The 20,330-nt window shown below is 48.5% G+C and overlaps 1 protein-coding gene across 2 annotated transcripts in view; it reads right to left on the reverse strand.

Annotated features, from left to right (window-relative positions):
• Positions 1-12,338: 12,338 nt before the first annotated feature.
• PITPNB (phosphatidylinositol transfer protein beta) overlaps positions 12,339-20,330 on the reverse strand; it is a 61,293-nt gene continuing 53,301 nt past the window's right edge. Inside the window, exons 10-12 of one of the 2 annotated variants that reach the window (XM_019977657.2) lie at positions 18,861-18,983; positions 15,562-15,647; positions 12,339-14,389 (exon numbers count right to left, since the gene is read on the reverse strand). In XM_019977657.2, coding sequence (XP_019833216.1) covers positions 15,600-15,647; positions 18,861-18,983 — 171 coding nt within the window. In that variant the 3' untranslated portion in view covers positions 12,339-14,389; positions 15,562-15,599. The remainder of the gene's footprint in view (positions 14,390-15,561; positions 15,648-18,860; positions 18,984-20,330) is intronic. The other variant, XM_019977656.2, reaches the window with a different exon arrangement.

The raw sequence follows: 20,330 nt of genomic DNA on the forward strand, positions 1-20,330 counted from the left end.
GGTGCTCCTAGCCATGTCAGTTTTATGAAGGCAGGAGTCCTATGAGTTGAACAGGCACTGAAAGAAGCCCCACTGAGCAGGCAGACTGAGGCTCTGGGGCCCAGGCCCAGGCCGGGAGGCGCTGGGAGCCTGACTGACTTGTCTTTAATTGGCGGATGACAGGGATGAACTGATTCCTTCAAGGACCCTCATCTGTGAGCAGCTCAGTGTCGTCATCTGTCTAGACAGACCCTCCCCTGCCAATCTGTTCCCCTCCTTGCTACCACAGACATGGGCATTATGTATTTAATGTCATTTCAGGCTTCCAGGACACCTGCCACCCCTTTAAAGACATTGCCTTGGGTAGGTGATTTTCATTTATTATTCTTTAAAATTTTGTGGCCAGGATGCCACTGTGGTAGGTGGGATCCTAGTTCCCCAACCAGGGATCGAACCCACGCCCCGCTGCATTGGAAGCACCGAGTCCTAACCACCGGGCCACCAGGGAAGTCCCCCAGGGTTAGTGGTTTTTAAAATGCATGTAAGTGATACCATCCTCTGTGGTTCATTTGCCATTTTATTTTCTTCGTCAGAGTAAATTTTCAAAGGTTCATCCTTGCTCACTCCTTTTAGCTACTGTATACTACTACATTTTATGAACATCCCTTATTTTATCTGTCCATTTCTCCACAATGTAAGTTATCTCTAACCCTACCCTACCACACACTTCATTTCCTTTTATGAAAATGAGGTGCCACCAAAGTGACTTCCAAGTTTCCATAAGCTGGCTGCCTACACAGTACAGACCTCACCCCCAGGAAGCACATGGTCCAATTGGAAAATTCATGATTTGTACATACAGATGAGGGATTTCACTGCTCGGCTGGACTGGGTGCCAAATACGTGTCTGAATTTTCATCTCTGCTGTTGGCCCCCTCACCCTAAGGATGCTTCGCAGAGCGATCTGATACAGGGGTGGGGGTGGAGGTGGAGGGGGGCCAGTGGGGTGCAGCTCCACTGATTCCGTCAGGGGGCCCTGCCTCGTCCATCAGTAGCAGTCCGTCCTGGCCCAGACCGGCAGGACGAACCTCACGTCACGCAGCGGGAATCCTCTCAGTTATTTATGTTGGCTGCAAAATCCAGGAAATCGCCACTGGATATATAGCCCAGCGTCTCAGGATTAAATCTTGTTAGCATGAATCTCATTCCTCGGTATTCCCCTGTGACCCAGACCGCAGGGCCTGCCCGATGCTGCATCCAGGTTTGTTGTTACAGGGAAAAGAAAGAAACCAGAGCCCACGTCGGGGAGGCTCCGGATCAGATCTATGGCCTGGTGGAAACACTGCCATATGCTTAATTGTACTCCAATTACACAGAATGCTCTAGAATCGCCGCTCTGGGGTGGAGTGACGCTAATGGCCATCATTACATTTGGGCAGCCCTGTTCGTTTATACTGTGATCTTTGCATCTACCATGTGGTTCACGGAGAGTCACCAGCCTCTTCTAACGCAGGAGAAACGCTGGGGTGAGTCACTTGCACGTGCTTACTGAGCACCTAGTACAGACCACACGGGAGGGCCTCGTGAGACGAGCTCTCATGGATCTTGTGGTCCAGTGGGAGGAGACGTGCAGTAGGCACACTCAACGACACACCGGTGCGGGTGTGGTGAGTGCCTCGAAGGGTACTGAGCTGCGGCAGACGGGCTGGGCTGGGGGGCTGTTTTGTGTACGGTGGCTTGAGAAGGCCTCCTAGAGTGGGGAGGGGGCACGTGAGGGCATCTGAGGGAGGCAGGAGAGGGAGCCGGGAGGGGCTCTGGGGGCCGTGTCCCAGGCAGTGGGGGCGGCAAAGGCCCAAGGTGAGTGGCCCGGCATGTTGGAGAGCTGGCCCGCAGGAGGCTGGCTTGGCTGGAGTGTGGAGAGGCGAGCGGGAAGGGGTGGGCACAGATGGGGCCAGCAAGTGGCTGTCAGTCACTCAGGAGGACTTTGAGCAGAGAAGGGCTGATATGGTTTATTGCTTAAGAGAGCCACTCTGGCTTCTCTGTGGGAGGAGAAAGGGGCCGGTTAGGAAGGTCTTGAGCAACAGTCCAGGGAGAGGATGGTGGCTGGGCTGGGTTCCATTTCTTGAGGCAGCTGTGGTGAGAAGGGTCAAATTTTAGACTTGTGTTCAAGGCGGAGCCCATAGGAGCCGGTATGGGGATGCGGGGTGGGAGGGGCGCACGTGACTCAATCGGTGGGGGTGTAGGGGGTGCTGGGAGGGTTGAGGGGGCGGGACGGGAAGGCACATCACCTGCTCAGCTGTGCCCCCCACTCCCTCCACCGCAACCTGTCACTGTGCTTTGCTTTACTGCTTGGACATGCATACTGACTGCCATTAAATCCAGCGGGCTTGACACCTGTTCAGGTGATCCCCGGACTCCCCTTTTGCTTTTGAGGACTCTGCTTCTTGCATGCCCTCCTTCTTAGCAATGGGATTATCGTGAACAGGGTTTGGGACCAGGACCTCGGGTCAACCTCGGTATTTTTTTCACAGACGCATAAAACTCATACAAATGATTCTTCGTGTTTGCACCTACTTCAAAGCCATACCCAGAGAAGAGGAGAGTCATCACCTGGATGAGCCCTGCCCAGGTTGAGGCGTGAAGGATCCTGATGCTGGGATCCTGCCAGGGCCAGACACTGGTTCCCACTCCTTCCTCTCAGCTCAGCCCATTTCCTAGGCTCCCTGGTCCCCATCATCCTGCCTGGAGACCTCACACACAAGTCAGAGAAGAGTCCATCTTCATGTACAGCTGTGATTATTTGAGGAGCTGCAGATTTTAAACATTTGAAAGCACTAAGCGATGCTAGGCTTCGATAATCAGGTACAAGGCATCTGGCCTCTTGTTCTTTCTGCCTGCAGAAGCTCCCGTGATGATTAAGGAAGAAAGCAATTCTGTCTTAGGATGTTCATGGTTCCAGTCCGTTCCACTTTAGAATTTCTTAGATCTAATTCTTACTTGTTCCATCTTGGAACGTTCAAGGTTTTCACGCCCTTAACAAAATATCCTAGATCCAATTCCTGCCCTTCTAGAATTTCCTTGATCTAATTTCTAATCGAGTCTGCCCCAGAACTTTGGAAGAGTACGTGGGAAACAGGTCTGGGTCACTTTCCCTACCATGGATAGTTGCTTGCATCCAATTATTTCTTCACTCGGTCTGAGTGTCGACTGTGGGCCAAACAGAGAGCTGGGAACTGAAGGCAAAAGCAAACTGGGCTGAGCCCTTCCCTTGAGGAGCTCACACTGAGGGAAGCAGACAGTCTAATCGAGAAAGTGATAGGGCGTCGTGTGCTGCACTCAGGCAAGGTGAGGGAACGTGGGCCCTGAGGGTACTTGTGCTTCCCAAGTTCAAGTGCTCCATCACCACAGGGAACTGATCAAAATTAGATCCCTCGGCCTGAGTCCTCAGCAGTAGTTCTTCTGGGGTCCAGGGTGGGGCCCTAGTAGGGTGACGTGGAAAGTCCAGGACATGGGACTTCCTGGGCTAAAACTAGGGTCGTTCTGAGCAAACTGGGATAGTCTGTCTCCCTCAGTCCAGGAGTCTGCATTTTTAACATGATCCTCCAGTGATTCAAATGCAGGTGGCTCCCAGGGACCTGGGCAGGTGCAGAGAGGAGGCCCTAAGCCCCAGTCTGCCCCAGGATATTTGAGGGTTCCCAGTTTTCCCTGGGATGGGGTGGGGAATATGGCCAGGCTGTAAAGTCCAGAGCGAGTTTGCAAGGGCAAAGTTGGCTGGTTGTTGTTTAGTTGCTAAGTTGTGTCTGACTCTTTGCAACCCCATGGACTGTAACCCACCAGGCTCCTCTGTCCATGGGCTTTCCCAGGCAAGAATACTTGTGTGGCTAGCCTTTTCCTTCTCCAGGGGATCTTCCTGACCCAGGGATGGAACCCACACTCCCTGCATTGGAAGGTGGGTTCTTTTTCCATTGAGCCATCTGGGTTGGCTGGTGGGGATGTGTAATCCTGCCAGACAGGGCAGTCGAGACTCCTGGGAGTGGAAGCACAATTGAGGGTTAAGCTCCCCGAATCTGCTGACCTAGATCTGAGCATCCCATCCCCCAGTGTGGCAAGCTAGTGTGGGGGAGAAATAACAATGAAAACAGATTGATTATCCTAACTGGGTGGAGATGTCCAAGCTTGTTGATACCACCAGGCCAATTTTCCCAGCAGCCCCCCAGCCAGGCACAGCTAGCTTCAGCTTCTGTGAGCTGCAGGATATTTGGAATCAAGGCTCAACCTTGAAGAAGTATTAATGAAAATGTCACAGGCACTAAAGTCAAAGCAGATGCGAAGCCAGCTCCATGGGCAGACATAACTGATAAGAAACAGCCCAGGAGAGAACAAAACCTCTTGAGATTAGGTCAAGGGCAGACCAGGAAGAAAAAAAAAATGACATCGGGGATCCCCCATGGCAACTCAGAGGAACGCTGTTGCTCCTGTGGACAAGCTGACATTTTTGTGCCGCTGCGTTTTATACCGACATCCCGACAGGGCAGCGTTCGGAGGCCTCCACATCAGCAAATAAATATTACGTCTCCATCTTCAGCTAAGCAGAGCTGTGGTGCATTCCTATTACTTCATGTGGATTAACCATCTGGAAGTTGAATCAAGCCACAGAGTAAAGAATGGGATCCAATTTTGCATTCACCAAAATAAGCCGTACTAGTCTCAATTTATGGCAGATGGTTATGCAGTCTCAGTGGGCCAAAAAAAAATCTCTCTGCAAAAGAATAAAGTTTATGCCAATTACTGTAATAGGAACCAGCACAACAACTGTGTGGGTTGACTAAGATCGCAGATATTGCTGTACAGCTCATAAACCGTGGGGGGCCCGAGGGAACAATGGGGACCCAGTTAATTCATTAAGATAACGCGAGAGAAATGAGGAGCAGAGTTAGTCATAAAACAGAAATATTTCCTCGCGAAGGAGGGGAGGGGAGCGAGGTGGGGTAGCTCTTAAACTGGGACGTGGCCTCGGCCGGGCTGCAGGCAGGGCAAAGGGGAAGGGTTAACAGGTAGTGGTCGCAAGAGAGCCTGTCTGCAGCCCTGTGGGAAAGGCGTGAGAGGGAGGGGTTAAACCTGGGGCTTGTCGGCTCTACGCATTCCAAACAGATCTGTGGCACGTGGATGACTCCGTGGCAGACAGTGGGGAGGCCCTGAGCTCTCGGTGGCCAATGCCGCCAGTGCTCCTGGTCCCTGCGTTTACGGAGCTCCCAGCTTGGCGGAGATGGCAGCACACGGTAGGGATGTTGGCCTTGTCGGGAGGTCAGGGGAAGCGTCTGGGAGGTCGGGCCCCCGCCCCCGCTGGGCTGAGGTTGAAGGATGAACAGGGAAGGGAAGGGGGCATCCAGACCTGGCGGGCACCCCGGGGCTTAGGTCTCAGAAACTGGAAAAAGGCACGTGGCTGGAGCCTGGAGGTGAGGGTGAGGATGAAGAGGGTGCCGGGCCAGTACAGAATGAGGAGGTTGGCTTCTGTCCTGGAAGCAAAGATGGAAGGACCTGACCCACCTGCTTGGGGGGAGAGGCCCTGGCCGCAGGAAGCACTGCCTCTTGTCAGTCGAGGTCAGCTTCTTGATCTGTGGGAAGTGTGAGGACTTCCTGTTCCCTCCTGGGTGGTGTTAGGGTGGACCCGTGAGCTAGACCAGAGGGTGGGGAAGGGATTTGCTCCCTCTGTGATGGGTCATCCCGCCTGAGGAAAGCAGTCCCGGGCCCCGGGGCCAGGCCTCCCCGGACTGGAACTAGAGAGGCAGGCTAGGGGCACACGAGGCTGCAAGGCAAGGTTGTCTGTTTCCTATACAATCTGGGTTCGGCTTTTGTATTTATTTTTAAATGAAAGCTTTTAGCTTCAAGAACATTGATATTTGGGGCTGAGAATAAGGTAACCAACTGTCGTAGTTTGCTTGGGACTGTCTTGGTTTTACAACCCAAAGTCCAGCCTCCTAGGAAACCCCTCTACCTGGACAAACCAGGATGGCTGGTCCCCCTAGCTGATGAGTGGACCAGCCCTAGGGCGAATCCAGTGCTGGAGAGGTCTGCACGCATTGCTTACACATTCATGTCTCCCGGCCACGCCCCGTTTTGGTATTATCACCCCAGCCTTCACTGGCAGGACAGTGAGGCTCAGAGGGGCCAAGACGTACTTGTTGGCCCATTGCTCAGTAAGTGGACGTGTCAGGCTTGGGATGCAGGCGGTGGACGCCAAAGCGCCCACATGCAGAGAGACAGCGGCAGTGACCATTAGTAAACCCGATGGCAGTGGTCACGGTTGATGACCTCCACGTTCTCTGGTGGACGGACTGACAAGGACAGGAACGGAGCTCTTGGCAAGCAACAGTAGTCCCACTGTTCCTCGCCTGGCCAGATGACTCGTCCATACTCACTCTCGGCCCGAGCAAACACAGGGCCTGCATGTCAGCCTGGTGGCCCAGAGCCAAGGCTGGGCCAGGCGGTCCCCAGTCTCCGACAGAGCACCCCCCCAAACCCCAGGATCCAGGGCGGCGAGGAGGAGGGAGAGGGCCAAGGAGGGGGCCGAATTCCAGGGTGAGTCTGAGAAGCCCCTGCCTGAGGCCTGGCGCTCGCATGTGTGGGGAGCTCGCCAGCCGGAATGCAGGCTCTGACCTCAATCGCACAAGTGGAAAATCTGAGCCTGTTGGGTTGGAAGGGGCCAGGAGGAATCCTGAAATCCCCCCACCGACGGCTTTCTGGCACACGCCTAGGGAAAGGGGTGATCTCATGGGCCACCAGATGCCGAAGCGAAAATTCCTGCCCACAGTGAGAGAAGGCACGGCCGGGTGTGCACACGGGGAAGTGCTCACAAGGTCCCGGGCCTCAGGGATAGCTTCAGGTAAGAGTCTTCTGTAAAGCGAGATACTGAGGACAGTTCTCGGAGGAAAATAAACTACCCCAAGTTCCACCACGCTGACAAAACCACCCTGGTGGCCTCCCCCTCCAGGGGCCACGGGCCTTCAGATTACCCGCAGCTGGAGACTGCAGTTCTGACTCCTCACCTTGACGGGGCAGACATTGGGTTTCCACATATGTCAGAATCATCACTAAACCTTTCCCCCAAGGAGTTTGAGGGGACTTCCACCCAGGAGGCGCGGGCACAGGCCCTCAAACATCACAGCACCATCTCAAAGTTCAAGTAGGAGGGGTGGCCAGGGGGACTGGGCGGGTGTGGGTGGAGTGATGCTAGGAAGCCTGCCCAAAGAGGTGGCCTCAGTTTGGACATAAAATGCCCCATGGGAGTTTCCTGACATCCTCGACTGAGGGGGAAACCCAGCACTGTTTAGGAAGAACTGCTTTCTTGGCTCTGAGCGCTGGGAAGAATTGGTCGTGGAAGTTTGCTTCTAAGTGGTGTTTGAGAACATGAGCATCCTCAGTATAATTATCATTGTGGCCGCTCCTTGTCAGCCCTTAGTATTTGGCACAGGCGTGGAACCTTGCAGCTCTCAAACACAGGGAGACACACGGGTGATGGGCAGAGGTTGTGCACGACTCTGCAGTGGCCTCTGGGTGAGATCCCTGGTGCCACTGCTTTCTGTAATAATACCTAGCAAAATTACACTTATCTGGGCCTCAATGTCCTCATCTGTGAAAGGGGGCGATAACAGCACCTATTTCATAGGGTGGTTGCTGTTTAGTCGCTGTTTATGTCCGTCTCTTTTGAGACCCCATGCACTGTAGCCTTCCAGGCTTCTCTGTCCATAGGATTTCCCAGGCAAGCATACTGGAGTGGGTTGCCATTTCCTTCTCCAGGGGATCTTCCCGACCCAGGGATCGAACCCTCATCTCCTGCATTGCAGGGGGATTCTTTACCACTGAGCCAGTGGTAGTGAAGATTAAAGGAGGCCATTTACATGCTGTGCTTAGAACGATGCCTGACAGACACTATTAAATGTTTTGGTTGAGGGGGGGAGGCGGTGAGGGTGGGGCAAGAATCTAGAGATTGGCAAACTATGGCCCTAGGACCAGATCCCAGCCCACCACCTGTTTGTGCAAATAAAGTTTTATTGGAACCCAGCCACACCCATTCATCTGCACAACATCTGAGGCTGCTTTCGAGCTACAAAGACAGAATTGAGTAGCTGCGACAGAGACTGCATGGCTCACAAAGCCCTGAATATTTATGAAATACGACGTGACCCTTCATAGAAAAGATCTGCCACCCTCTGATCTACACGAATGAACGGCTGTTCTGGGCCTGATCCTCAGCCTTCCTCCAGCCTTCCTTGGTAGAATCCCCATCCTACAGTGTACCTCTCCGAGAAGGATCTTTCTGGAGCGATAGCTACAGAACAGTGTGGATGGGATGCACCGACAGCACCTCTCGGCAGGCTGAGTGGTTTCAGGGCTTCCCAGGCCATGCGAAAATGGAGGAGGCTCTGAAAGAGCACGCCAGTCATCAGTATTCCGGGCTGCAGGGAGCTGGCGTGCAACGGGATGCCCAGAGGCGAGGCTTTTGTTTAGCACCTACATTAATAAACACCGTAAGCCACTCCTCCGTTCCACTTCATGAAGCCCCCTCAGTCTGGAGTGCAAGGCAATTCTGCTATCGACTGATGAGCAGGTGGTGTCAGAATATATAAGCAATCCACGAGGCGGAGATGTGTCACGGTGCTTTACTGCTTCTCAGAAACCCAAGGAGTAAACAGATTCGACCCAAGGTGGAGTGTCACTGACTTAGGGAAAACTCTGGGCTGCTTTTCCAGGCCTAGCCTCACCGTGCCCAGTCAGGAGCCACGGGGGCCAAGCTCAGGTCAACATGTTAGCAATGGCATCTATGGAGGGAGCCAGATTTTAATTATGGAAAATGTACAGGGCATCTGTGAACTTTCCCACGAGAATAGCATTTTGGTTTCACAGTCACAGATGGTATTTCCTGGGCAATAGACACACAGCAACGTAAAAATATGCCAGTCGGGAAGAGTTTAGCTACCTGGGATTATCTTGTATTTTATACATCAACAGATTTTGTTAGCACAGCTCTACCCTTCAACTTCTGGTCTGTGCGTGTCCGACTCTGGGTTGGCAATCAGATGGCAAACAGCAGCGACTGTCTTCCTAAGGCTAAAGCCTTTCTAGAGACAGCGCCCAACCCCTTCACACATCCAACAGCCACGAGGTGGACAAGCATCGCTGGCTCCACTTTACAAACAGGAGATTGAAGCTCTCACTGCTCACAGGCCTCGGCTGCACAGGTCTCTGGGGCTCCAGAGAGCCACGCAGGTGTTCAAGCAAGCATGTGGCACCATCAGGAGCCATTCTAGAAAGTCACCTCTGGCAGAGCCGCATTAAGGCTTTACAAGCTGTAGTCCAGCGCTTGGCACCTACGGCCTCAACAGCCAAATCTGGCCCACTGGCTGTTTGTGTAAATAAAGTTTTATCGGAACAGACATGCTTACTTTACCTACTGTCTATGGCCGTTTTTGCCTTGCAAGGGCAGAGTTGAATAGCTGGGAGAGACCACGTGGTCCATAAAGCCAAAAACATTTACTGTGTTTGCAGACCCCCTGCCCCAGATGAGAGGCTGGCTCACGGGAGCACAGCTTGCAACAGGATACCTCAAGAGGAGCAGGATTTCACAAGCACTCGGGGACACTTTTAAGACTCAGCGATCGACTAAGATTTCTGGCTTGGGCAGCACAGCCAGTCATGCAGTTAAGTGGTGGGAGGAGGAGGAGACTTTAAGAGTTGGTTTTAGACTCCTGAAGAGTCCACCAAAGCTCCTGTTAGCATCTGGAAAGCGAGGAGGAAACGTGGACCTGGAGCTCCCTCGTCTGTTCTCTCCACGTACTTTGTACACTGAACTACCAGAAGTGCTACCTCCTGCTGCGGCTGGCGGTCAGGATTTGATTCTCTGAGAGGAGAAATTTGATCTTATGGATTTTTTTTGGTCATGCTCCCCTCGTCTAACCCCAGGATTCAGAAGCAGCCCTGCACAGCACAGACTCAGGAGTCTGTTGTGGGCAGGGGCAGCTTCAGGGTCAGACGTTCCACCAGGAGAGGCGGTTCTGGGGTACCACTGTGACTCCTGCCCGGGAAGAGTTCCCCAGCTCACATGGGAAGCGAAACGTATGGACACATGAAAAGATGACAAGCAATGAGCATTATTAACTGAGGTGGCAGAGCCTGTAAGAGCCAAGGGGAATGGACCGCTGGCGGTCACACTAGACAGACGAAGGCTGTGTGGACAGTGGGCACTGGGCTTTGAAGAACTGGCAGGAGTCTGATGACTTAAGAGAGAAGGTGGTCTTCTCAGCTGTCTTCCAGAAGCAGACTGGAAATTCTCTAAGCTTTTCCCCTGTCGTTTTAAAACAGGGCACACTGAACACAAGCCATAGAAAAGCAACTGGTGGGCAACTGATATTTTTAAAGGTTCCCCTGTGATTCTTAGTGGAGCCAAGATTGAGAACTTTTGGTTTGCATGTGCTGAACTGCTTTGAACCAGTAGCCCAAGTGTAATAGAACACTCGAAGTTGTCTACTTTCCCTAATCCAACCTGGTTTAAGAACTGGTTTTGAAGAGATCGTGGTTAACATTTCCAAGTCAGAAAACGGCAAGTGACCCTGGCAGGGATCCTAGGAAGCATGCCCGGTAGGTGCTCCAGGGTCATCAGGACAACCTTGAACCCGTCTTCGAGCACCTTCCCTCCCTCCCTCCAATCGCTTGAAGGCCCCAACTCTTAAAACTCACGATGAGGGCAACTTGAAAAAATCAATTTTGGACCCACTCAACTCCTAACATCCAGTGGCTCTCAGTGGTATTAGGTCTGATTCCAAGAACAGAACATTCTCCTTCCACATGGTCAGAATAGGGAATTCTATGCCGACCCCTTGTCAACTTGACTGCTGAGGAGAAATGGATAAACAGCTGTTAATAGGTTGTCTTTTACTTCCTCAGAGACAAAACCTGAAGGGTAGATTGGGCTGGACTGTGAAACTTTATTGCTTAATGAGTTGAAAAGGAGAGAGGAAAGTGAGCTTTTTTAAAAGCCCGCTGTCAGGTCCAAGGGCTTCCCAGGTGGTTCGGTGGTAAAGAAGCTGCCTGTTAACACACGAGACACAGCAGATGCACGTTCGATCCCTGGGTCAGATCCCCTTGGAGGAGGAAATGGCAACACATTCCAGTATTTTTTAGCCGTAAAACCCCTTAGACAGAGAAGCCTGGTGGGCTACACTCCATGGGGCTGCAGAGTTGGACATGACTGAGCACAAGAGCCCAGGTCCTCAAGTGATTTTTAGCTGTGATTTACCAAAAGCCAGGATGCAGTCTGGTAAACAGATGGGACAGGAGGGGGAGAAATCACACGCAGGGGACACACCGTGTGCTGGAGGATACAGTGCCTTGGCTAACTCCGCACACACCACAGCTGGGCCCCACGACCACACAGGAGTCTGGGACTCGGTGAGGGGTCAGGAGGGAGCTCCCAGGGACCCCGCTACCTGGGTGCCTTCAGCCTGGACTTTCGCTTTCTCCTATGTGTGACTTGGATGACGTCTAAGGTGTCTCTCCACAAACTCTCTACTGCCAGACGACGACTCATCAGACGGAGCTGTCGTCTACATGTTCACACGCCGGTCTCCCACACTGGACTCTGCACTGCTGCTCACTGTGGCACCTCCAGGAGACCAGAGTGCCAGCTGTGGAAGTCAGCGCACTGCTGAACCCACAGATGACGGACGGTCCACGCGAATGCAGACACCACCTCTGAAGTAAAACACTGAGGAAATCACCTTGGAAAACACACACAAGAACACCTTGGAAATACAACATTACATTAAATCCATCTAGGGAGTTGGCCACCTCTCTGAAGGTTGAACTACTCTAGAATGTTAAGCTGGCACCACGAGAAAAATTATGTGTCTAAAACCAGAAGACTGGAAGCAACAAAGTCCTCAAAGAGGAGATGTGAAACCCGGCCCCAAAGCAAAAAGCCATGGTCTTGAAATGAGCAGAATCTAATGGCAAAATCCTGAGTACTTTAAAAAAATACTATGGGTTTTCAAAAAAAAAAACAAAACAAAACTATAGGTTTTCCGTAATTTTCCCCTTAAAAAATAATTTTTTAGAAAACCTCTGAGGATAATATATAATCCTTCTTTACTGTCAGCTTTCAGAGAGAAAATTTAAGAAATCAAATGTAACAACTTAAAGTGGCATAGGCACACCTCAAGAACAGAGGTTTGCAATAAAAAAAAAAAGTTTCCCCCAAAGTGACAGTGCTGCACATTGCAGAATTCTTGAAAAAACAGCAGAGGTGGTTCACCGCGCTCTGAACCAGACGTGGCATCAGGTGAACAACCACTCAAGCACACAAGTGGCATTTTGTGATCAAATTTATTTTTTGTTTAAATTTCATTTACTTTGTTTTACTGTAATTTACACAAGAGACTTCCAAGTAAACTAGATATTTTACATTCACCACACATTCCCCCAAATCTCCACAGTTGTTAGAAAAACATTAAAATCCATGTGCTGGCCCGTCATTTCCATGTGCGCCCAAGCTCCCAAACGATGCTACAGATGCCAGTGAGTTAAGTTCATTAAAAGGAGAAGGGGAGACTCTACTTCACCAGATTAGCAATAATCTTCCTGGCATCAGACGCTTTGCAGACAATGATTATGCTCTTGACAAAACCCATCTTACAGCAGTGCCCAGAGAGTAGACGTCGGTTCTGATCCTGAGTACACAGAGGACACGTGCGATGTGGGGTCTGCAGCCGAGGGGAACTGGGTGCTGCCACGCGGGAGTGACCCTGCACAGCCATGTCCAGGCCACTGCGATCACTTCAGTGGGGACACAGGGCAGGAAACCAGGGAGCAGGGAGGGCGGGGCTGTCAGCGAATCAGATTACGAATATGGTATGACCACGGGGCCTGGCGTGGGGCAGGAGCGGTGGGAGGTTAAAGAAGATGGCTGGGACCTGAAGGCTTCAATAAGATTCTATTCGAGCTCCCAGGACTGACAGGAGAAGAACTAGACTTGGACAGAGAAAGATTATAGAAATCTTACCTAGCTATTATTCTTTTCTTTAAAAAAAAGGAAAAAAGAGGAAAAAAGGAGACCCGCAGCTTCTAGGCTACGTTTTCCCGATGCGTGTTCAGGGTGCGTTCCAATGATGTCCCAGGAGAGCACACCCCAGCGGGTGCAGCTGCGCTGGCCGCGGGCCGGGCCTCTGTCTCCTGTGCAGACAGGCCTCGCGCTGCCTCTGAATCTCTTCCTGTCTCAGACGCAGCATCTCCCCCTCCAAGTATGTATTTCAACTCGAAAAGAGCAAAACGTCATCACTATCTGTGTTCTACCATGTTAAGTTGTGAGGAATCTAGATCATTTGCATAGTTTCCAAGCTGTAATTTCAGAAAACAGTCATTTTAGAAACAGAACTCCATGGAAGTGCTGTACTTCCAGTTTTTCTTAACGGCCTACAATCCTATTAATTTCTTCATCAATTTCTGTCTTTGCCTAACAGAAGCCTGAAAAATTATACAGTGTTGTTTTTTTTTTTTAATAAATCACAGACCGTCATTTCCATTTTTCCTAGACTTGATGTAGAAAAATACTTGAAATTTAACATACAAAAATTCAATAAAAAATGGAATTTTTTTTAAAAGGAGCTTTATACCTCAGGGGCAAACAAGTAAAAACTGGCCTGTAACTCTTTACTAATAGATATTGTCCAATTTGGCTGTATGGTAATGAAAATCCAGAAACAAATGATTTTAAATACATTCAGAGTTTCATTCCAGATTCCTTGGAATACCAAAAGATTTTTAATAAACTTTCCTGTGGGATTCTGTTGATTATGGGACTAAAATTAAAATTTATAAGAGACTGATTTAAAAGAACAAAAAAGTAATAAAAGGCTATATATATATGTGTGTGTGTGTGTGTATGTATATATATATATATATATATCTATATATATATATATATCTATCTTGGTCCACAACTTGCCATTTACGAAACATACCAGCTAGTATTACATTGCAGTCAATTCATCCATTAATGGTATTACTCTGATAATTATTAAAATCTGTTCCAGGTATATATACTGAAAATATTTTCTTTTGCATTCTTGCTGAAGATAGGTACAGTACTTTGGAGAAATTGTACTAATCCCTTCAGTATGTTTATATGTACATATATACACAAGTGTGTGTACTGGGATCTGTAACTCTACATGCGTTTTATATACAGCTACAGATTGACACACACAAACATATATACACACGTAGCTGGGACCCGTGCCTCTGGGCACAGACCCACAAGCACACGTCTGGGAAACGTCAACACTGCAAGACATGGTCAGATTCTTCTTCACTCATCACTGGCTGCACTGGTTCCCCTTACTTGACCTTGATTACGTAACTGTAAGAAAAGCAAAAGATAGTCCAATGTGTTAAAATACAAAAAGACAAAAAGACACACAAAAAAACGTTAGACCACAGCTTGTCATAATCATTCTCTAGGGAAAAAATCCTCAATGTAGCAAAATTTCTGGCAGACAGTATACCCCAACTACTGCATTTTTTTAACCTCTTGATTCAGGTCTTGCTAAGAGCATAATATTTTGTTTCATCAGAGGGAAAATAAATTAGAAGCAGAAATAAATGACAGAAACTCAGGAAAACTTAATGAAAGTAACAATAAATTTTTTAAAAATTTTACGTGAATACTGAATTTTAAGAAAAGGGCTTTTGGAGGAGCCCTGGTGGAGTCCATCCTTTCTTACTTGGCGCTGCTTTCCTTCAGGACTGAACACCGCTTGTGCAGCAGCTGAAGAGCAGGCAGTACATGTCGGGGGCAGCAAAGACACAGCAGGGGAGAGCACTGCTCTGTCTCGTCATCTCCTCAGAAAACGCCACAGTTCAGCGCTAACAAGTGGCAACGGCATACTGCCTATTCTGTTTACCCATCCTGGTCTCAACACGTGGGCTAGGTTCTGATGTTCTCTTTTCTCCCCTATAAGAAAATCTCTTATCTGGCGTGTAAATGTGTGTGAAGGAAGTAACACCATACAAATATTTCACACTGGAAATGAAAACCAGTGTATTTATACATATTAAAGCTAAATGTAAAGATACTTGAAGAGTCAACATGAAGGAGAACTTTTTGGTATTCAGAAAAAATTTCAAATTAAATGAATTACTGACGCTCATGGCATGGGATGAAGGATCTTTGATTTTAAATGGTTTTATATGTTTCCTTACTAAGCACAAAAGGTCCTAGTGAGAAACAGGTCAGGTAACTGGCTATCGATGGGAAATTGGCTGCATGGTGAGTGAGTGTGCTTGGCAGCTGGATTCTAGCCTGCAACACTAAGAACTAACTTGGGATTACTACATTCAACCTGCTCCACAGATGAAATTCTTATACGATAGTAACTCGTGTTCACTGTCAATGTCTGACATATATTAAATTCTCTTAAATTCTAAAAATTAAACCACATTTAACACACTGTCTCTATTCAGCAAGTTAACTACCCATTACCAAAAAGGTTCTGGTTTTTAAACATTCTTTTCACCCAGGTCTTCACTTACACAGTTTGGTATTGTCTCTGACCCTACAGGGGACTCATCTAGACATCAGCAGCCGACGTGCCTCGGACGGAACCCTTCTTACGCATCTAAACGTAAAATAAGATCGTGAGCTGCTGAAATCACAGGCTCTACATCGGGTTAGTAGCAAAGGGAGAAAAAGACCTTGAAGAGATTGTGAAGTGACCGCTGCCTGTTTACAAGCAGATATCCACGTCAAAAATGAAGTTCTGAGGCCATTCTAGTTACCTTGATCCAAAGAAAATCTTGCAAAAGGCTTTTTTTTCTTACACAGCACAAAAAAACATGTTAATATCTATTCTCGGAAACAGGAAACAAAAGCCTGCAGACTGATGACGTGAAATTATCAAAGATCACCAGGGTGAGCGAACTGCTCACCAACACAGTGTGAGAAAATGCCCTGATGGTCTGGTTCACTTTTTCACAGTCCTTGGACCAAAGGAAGCCGTGTGGTGTGGCCACCTCTGGCTTCTGAGACCAGTGTCCCTCAGAAGAGTTCTTCACGGTAAGTGTATTAAAGAGCGGGAGGCGAAGGAAGAGCAAGAGCGCACAGGGACAGTGCACAGAGAAACAGGGGCACAAGGGTGCATCACCAAGGAGCAAAGGGAGCTCAGCCCTTCCCACCACCCTCCCCTCAAGGGCCAGGGAAGAACAAGCCTAAAGCTGCCCTAAGTACTCCTTCAGTTGCTGGGCCTAATCTCAGTGTTTCTCTGTGGGATTACAAGCTCGGGCATTCCTCTCATGCCTGACCTCTCAGAGATGCTTTGCCTTCTCTCCAGGGCCAAAACCCATTTGAAAGAAATCCAATTCTTAAAATATTTGAGAATTAAGAAAAGAACTACAACACATCAAATTCTACCATCAGGTGTCAGGGAAACAAGACCTCAAGGAAAGGGGAAATGCCTCGGTGGTGAAGAGGACGTGGAAATGGTAGGCACTCTGGCCTGCAGGCATGCTGCTGCCCAGACTGAGAAGACGCCAGCAAACCAACCGTCAGGGCTCAGAGCAGCAGCAACGTGATGCGGAATAAAGCTGTCCCTGGTGACCTGGAGCGAAATAACCTATGTGGGATTTAACATTAAGATGACCAGCACTTAACCCTGAAATCTGACTTGAAGTATTTTTGAAATACTTCAACGAAGACACTGCCATGGACTCCCAACCCTGAACCAAGGACAGATTCCTACCCACTTTATGAGGGAATCTGTCAGTTTAGGCCACATGGGTACAATCACGATGTTTTCTGATAAGCTGGGTTTCTGTGTGACTACCTGACACCTTCTTTTCAAGTGCAATTCCCAACTCACGATTGACAGGTGTGCCTGGAGACGCAGCTGGGCCTGCAGGTCCGCCACAGGTGGGGGACAGTCACCACCTCCTGGTGGCGCTGCGCTCGGATGTCTGAGACTAAAACGCTGACAGGGAAGTGAGCGCCGCCCCCCACCCCGGGAAAGAGGTGGCCTCAGCCGTCTGCCTGAGGGCTCCGCCCGCTACCCTTTGGCCATCACCACCCTTCCTCATGATAGGAGTGGGGCCTCAGCACAGAAATCAGAAGAAAGCCTCCTTCCTGAGAGTTCAAACCAGCACAAGGAAGTCCGTTTTTGGTTTTTTAACTGGTGCTGGCAAATCCCTTTTTGGAGATGCCAAAGCTGTACCATAAACTTACTAAGGATGAGGGTGTAACCCTGGTCTTTCTTTTCAGTGTTCAGCTGACACCCGCGGCTTGGAGGGGCTAGAGGCAGAGCTGGTGGCTCTCTGGAGCCTGGAGCACCCGGCAGGAGCGGAACCAGGCAAGGCGGGGAAAGGGGCCGAGACCGTGTGGTGGTGAAGGGCGCTGCTTAGACAAGGGCGTCTGACTCGAGAGAAACAGTGCGACAGATGTGGGACAGAGGTGTCACAGGAAGATAGCAAGCACCCTTAGCTTACTCTCGCCTGTTTAAACATCCCGCCTGGGGCCAGCCTAGAAGTACGGGCAAGGGGCGGTCTTCTGTACTAGCCATCCTATCACCCCGCTCCCAAGGCCCAGAACTCAGAGCCATGCCGTTTAGTGTGAGGAACTGAGGTCGGCGAGGCCTCTACTGGCTGGCCTGCAAACCAAACCCTGATTTATAATGTTGTTACTATAGGGGAAACATGTTCCAAATTTCAAAAACTGAACTTAAAAACTTTTGGAACAAAATCCATTCATAAGCTGGAGGCTGCTTAAAGTTTACTTTACATATAAGATAAGGTTAAAACATTTTATTGCCTTATAAAGAAAATATGTGCTAGTCCTCTCAGAAGGTTTGTATAAAGCTAATTAGAAGCAGATCTGCTGTAATCACCAAAAGTAAGCAATTTTAAACACAGATTCTTTACAATGCTATGTGCCAGACAAATAGATTTCCTTCTGTGCCAAAGAACCTGATTTGCTGCCAGTCTCCTGTGATTAAATGGAGTTCCTGCCTCACACACAGGCGTTCGTCAAATACTCCCCTCCTGCCTGTGGAGCTTCTCAAACTGGGACTGCTGGCAGGACTCTGGATGACTGCATGGAAACCGAGAGCCTTCGCTGGACATCCCTTGCGGGGCCTTACTTTCAACTGAGAAGCGCAGCCCGGAGCAAAAGCAAAACCAGACACAGGCAAGAGTAGGTGGGGAAGAACCATCCGCTCTGGGAGGAAGGGGGTGCTCGCGAGCTGCAGGGCTGGCTCACAGGTATGGGGAGGAGCTGGGATGGGCTGCACTTTCTGAGACGTGGCCCGCAGGCCTCCAGCCCAGGGATCACCTGGATTTCTGCCCCAAGCTTGTAAGAAATAAGGAGTCATTACTGGCTGTGGGAGGGAGGAGGCACTTCTGGAATCAATGACAATACCACTAGCTTTCTTATCTTGGCTACAGAAGAGGGAACTAGGACTTACTGTACTAGCGGTAATAACCTATTGTGATAATAAAATGACAGAGGCAACTTGGCCTAAGTTAAGCGAATGCCTAAAAGGACTGTGAACCAGGCACCATCACAGAGAACCAGCACGTGCAAGGGAATACAAAACCAGTGGACATTTTACGGGTAACAAATTCTAGATCAACAGAGTTCTAGTCTACTTGCATAAAGATGCTCAATAAAAGAGAAACCAGAATAGAAAGATATTAGTGTCTAAGAAACCAGAGTTTAACAAGGATATAGACAGGAAGAAATGGCTTTCAATAACACTTGCCCTCATTTTAAATCTAAACTTATTAAGCACGGACACAGTTTTAGAAAAGGGAAATCAGAGAATTTCCACAGAATGAAGTCTTACTGTTTCTAGTTCTTTCTGAGTTTCATCTTCCATTCTCCTAATGTCTTCCATTGTCAGATCAATCCACTTGTCAATCCAACAAAAAAGCTGGCGATGAAAGTTTGTAAATATCCTTTTTTCTTGCTTTTAAAACAAAAGAAAGTATTGTAAGATGGCAAAACTCTAACATTAAAAACATTTTTTGCTTTATATGCCCCAGTTAACCCATGAAATGACATATTCTTGGCTTGAAAAGACCACTGTTTCAATTAGTGAAAATCTTAATTCCATCCTATTAACATTTTGTAAAGCAAAATAAAAAGAAACATCTCCCTGAGAAATGTGAAAGGATTCTCCTTGCAAAGGCAGAATGATTTGTCAGAAACTGTAAAAAACATGGTTGACGCGTTCAGATCCAACACGAGCTCCAGCCAGACCCAGCTTATTTTTACATTTTTCTAATGTCAATGACCTAAGGTCAATCTGACTTCTGCTACAGAACCATACATTGTCATTTTCCCCTGCAATTCAAAGAAATACTGTGAGGCGGAATATAGCAGGTACTGGAAGAATTGGATTCTTCAGAATAAGATGTTTTATTAAATTAAGAATTACTACATACTCTCCATTAATTTTCCTGCTCTAGTATTACTATTAATAGGTATATATATGTATGTGTATGTGTGTGTGTGTGTGCATACATAAAATTAGTGACTATAACGTATGTAATTCGTGGCTTTAACTGCTGGATTATTTAAGTTTTACTACACTTTCCAGAGAAGAGAGAAAAGTGCAATGAACAGTGAGTACTTTAATATTTCTGGACAATCTTCAACTTAAATTTTTTTTTCCATGAACAGAAGGGACCTCATCAATTATATGTGTAACTTCTTTATCAGAACTGGCTTGTTAACCTATTATTCTGATCCAAGAGGAAGAAAGAGAGCCAGTGTTCATAGTGCCTGCTATGGCCAACTGCAAGCAGGCTTAGGAATAATTTAAGACCCTTTAAAAAAAAAAAAAAAAAGTTAGATCAGTTACAGTTTGAAAGTAGAAGTGACGGTGAAACTCAGATACAACTAGTTGTGGGAAGTTCCAAGATAACACAGGGGCTTCTAAATAATGACAATGGAGACAATTCACAGACATCTATGAATTATTCACCCTACAGGAAAATTAAATACCAAAGAAACTTTCATATTCCCTACAAGATTACAATCACGAGCATCTATGCAACTGCAATTCTCCCCTTTTTCTAGATCAAAACACTTGTGTTACTATCTCTTGAATGAAGACATAAAAAAGAGGTAATGAGAACCAGGATCCTCAGATCATGTCACTGCAGGTTCGGCGTAACCATTCCCAGCGAGGACCTCCGAGGAGGACGTCCCACCAGAAAGTGCGAAGTTCACAGACAGCACCGTCCGGAGAGACCTGTGGGCCCACCAGGAACAGAGGAGCCTCAACAGCAAGGCCTGGCCTCTCCCCTCC

The sequence above is a fragment of the Bos indicus genome, chromosome 17, assembly GCF_029378745.1.
Source record: "Bos indicus isolate NIAB-ARS_2022 breed Sahiwal x Tharparkar chromosome 17, NIAB-ARS_B.indTharparkar_mat_pri_1.0, whole genome shotgun sequence".
Taxonomy (NCBI): Eukaryota; Metazoa; Chordata; class Mammalia; order Artiodactyla; family Bovidae; genus Bos; species Bos indicus.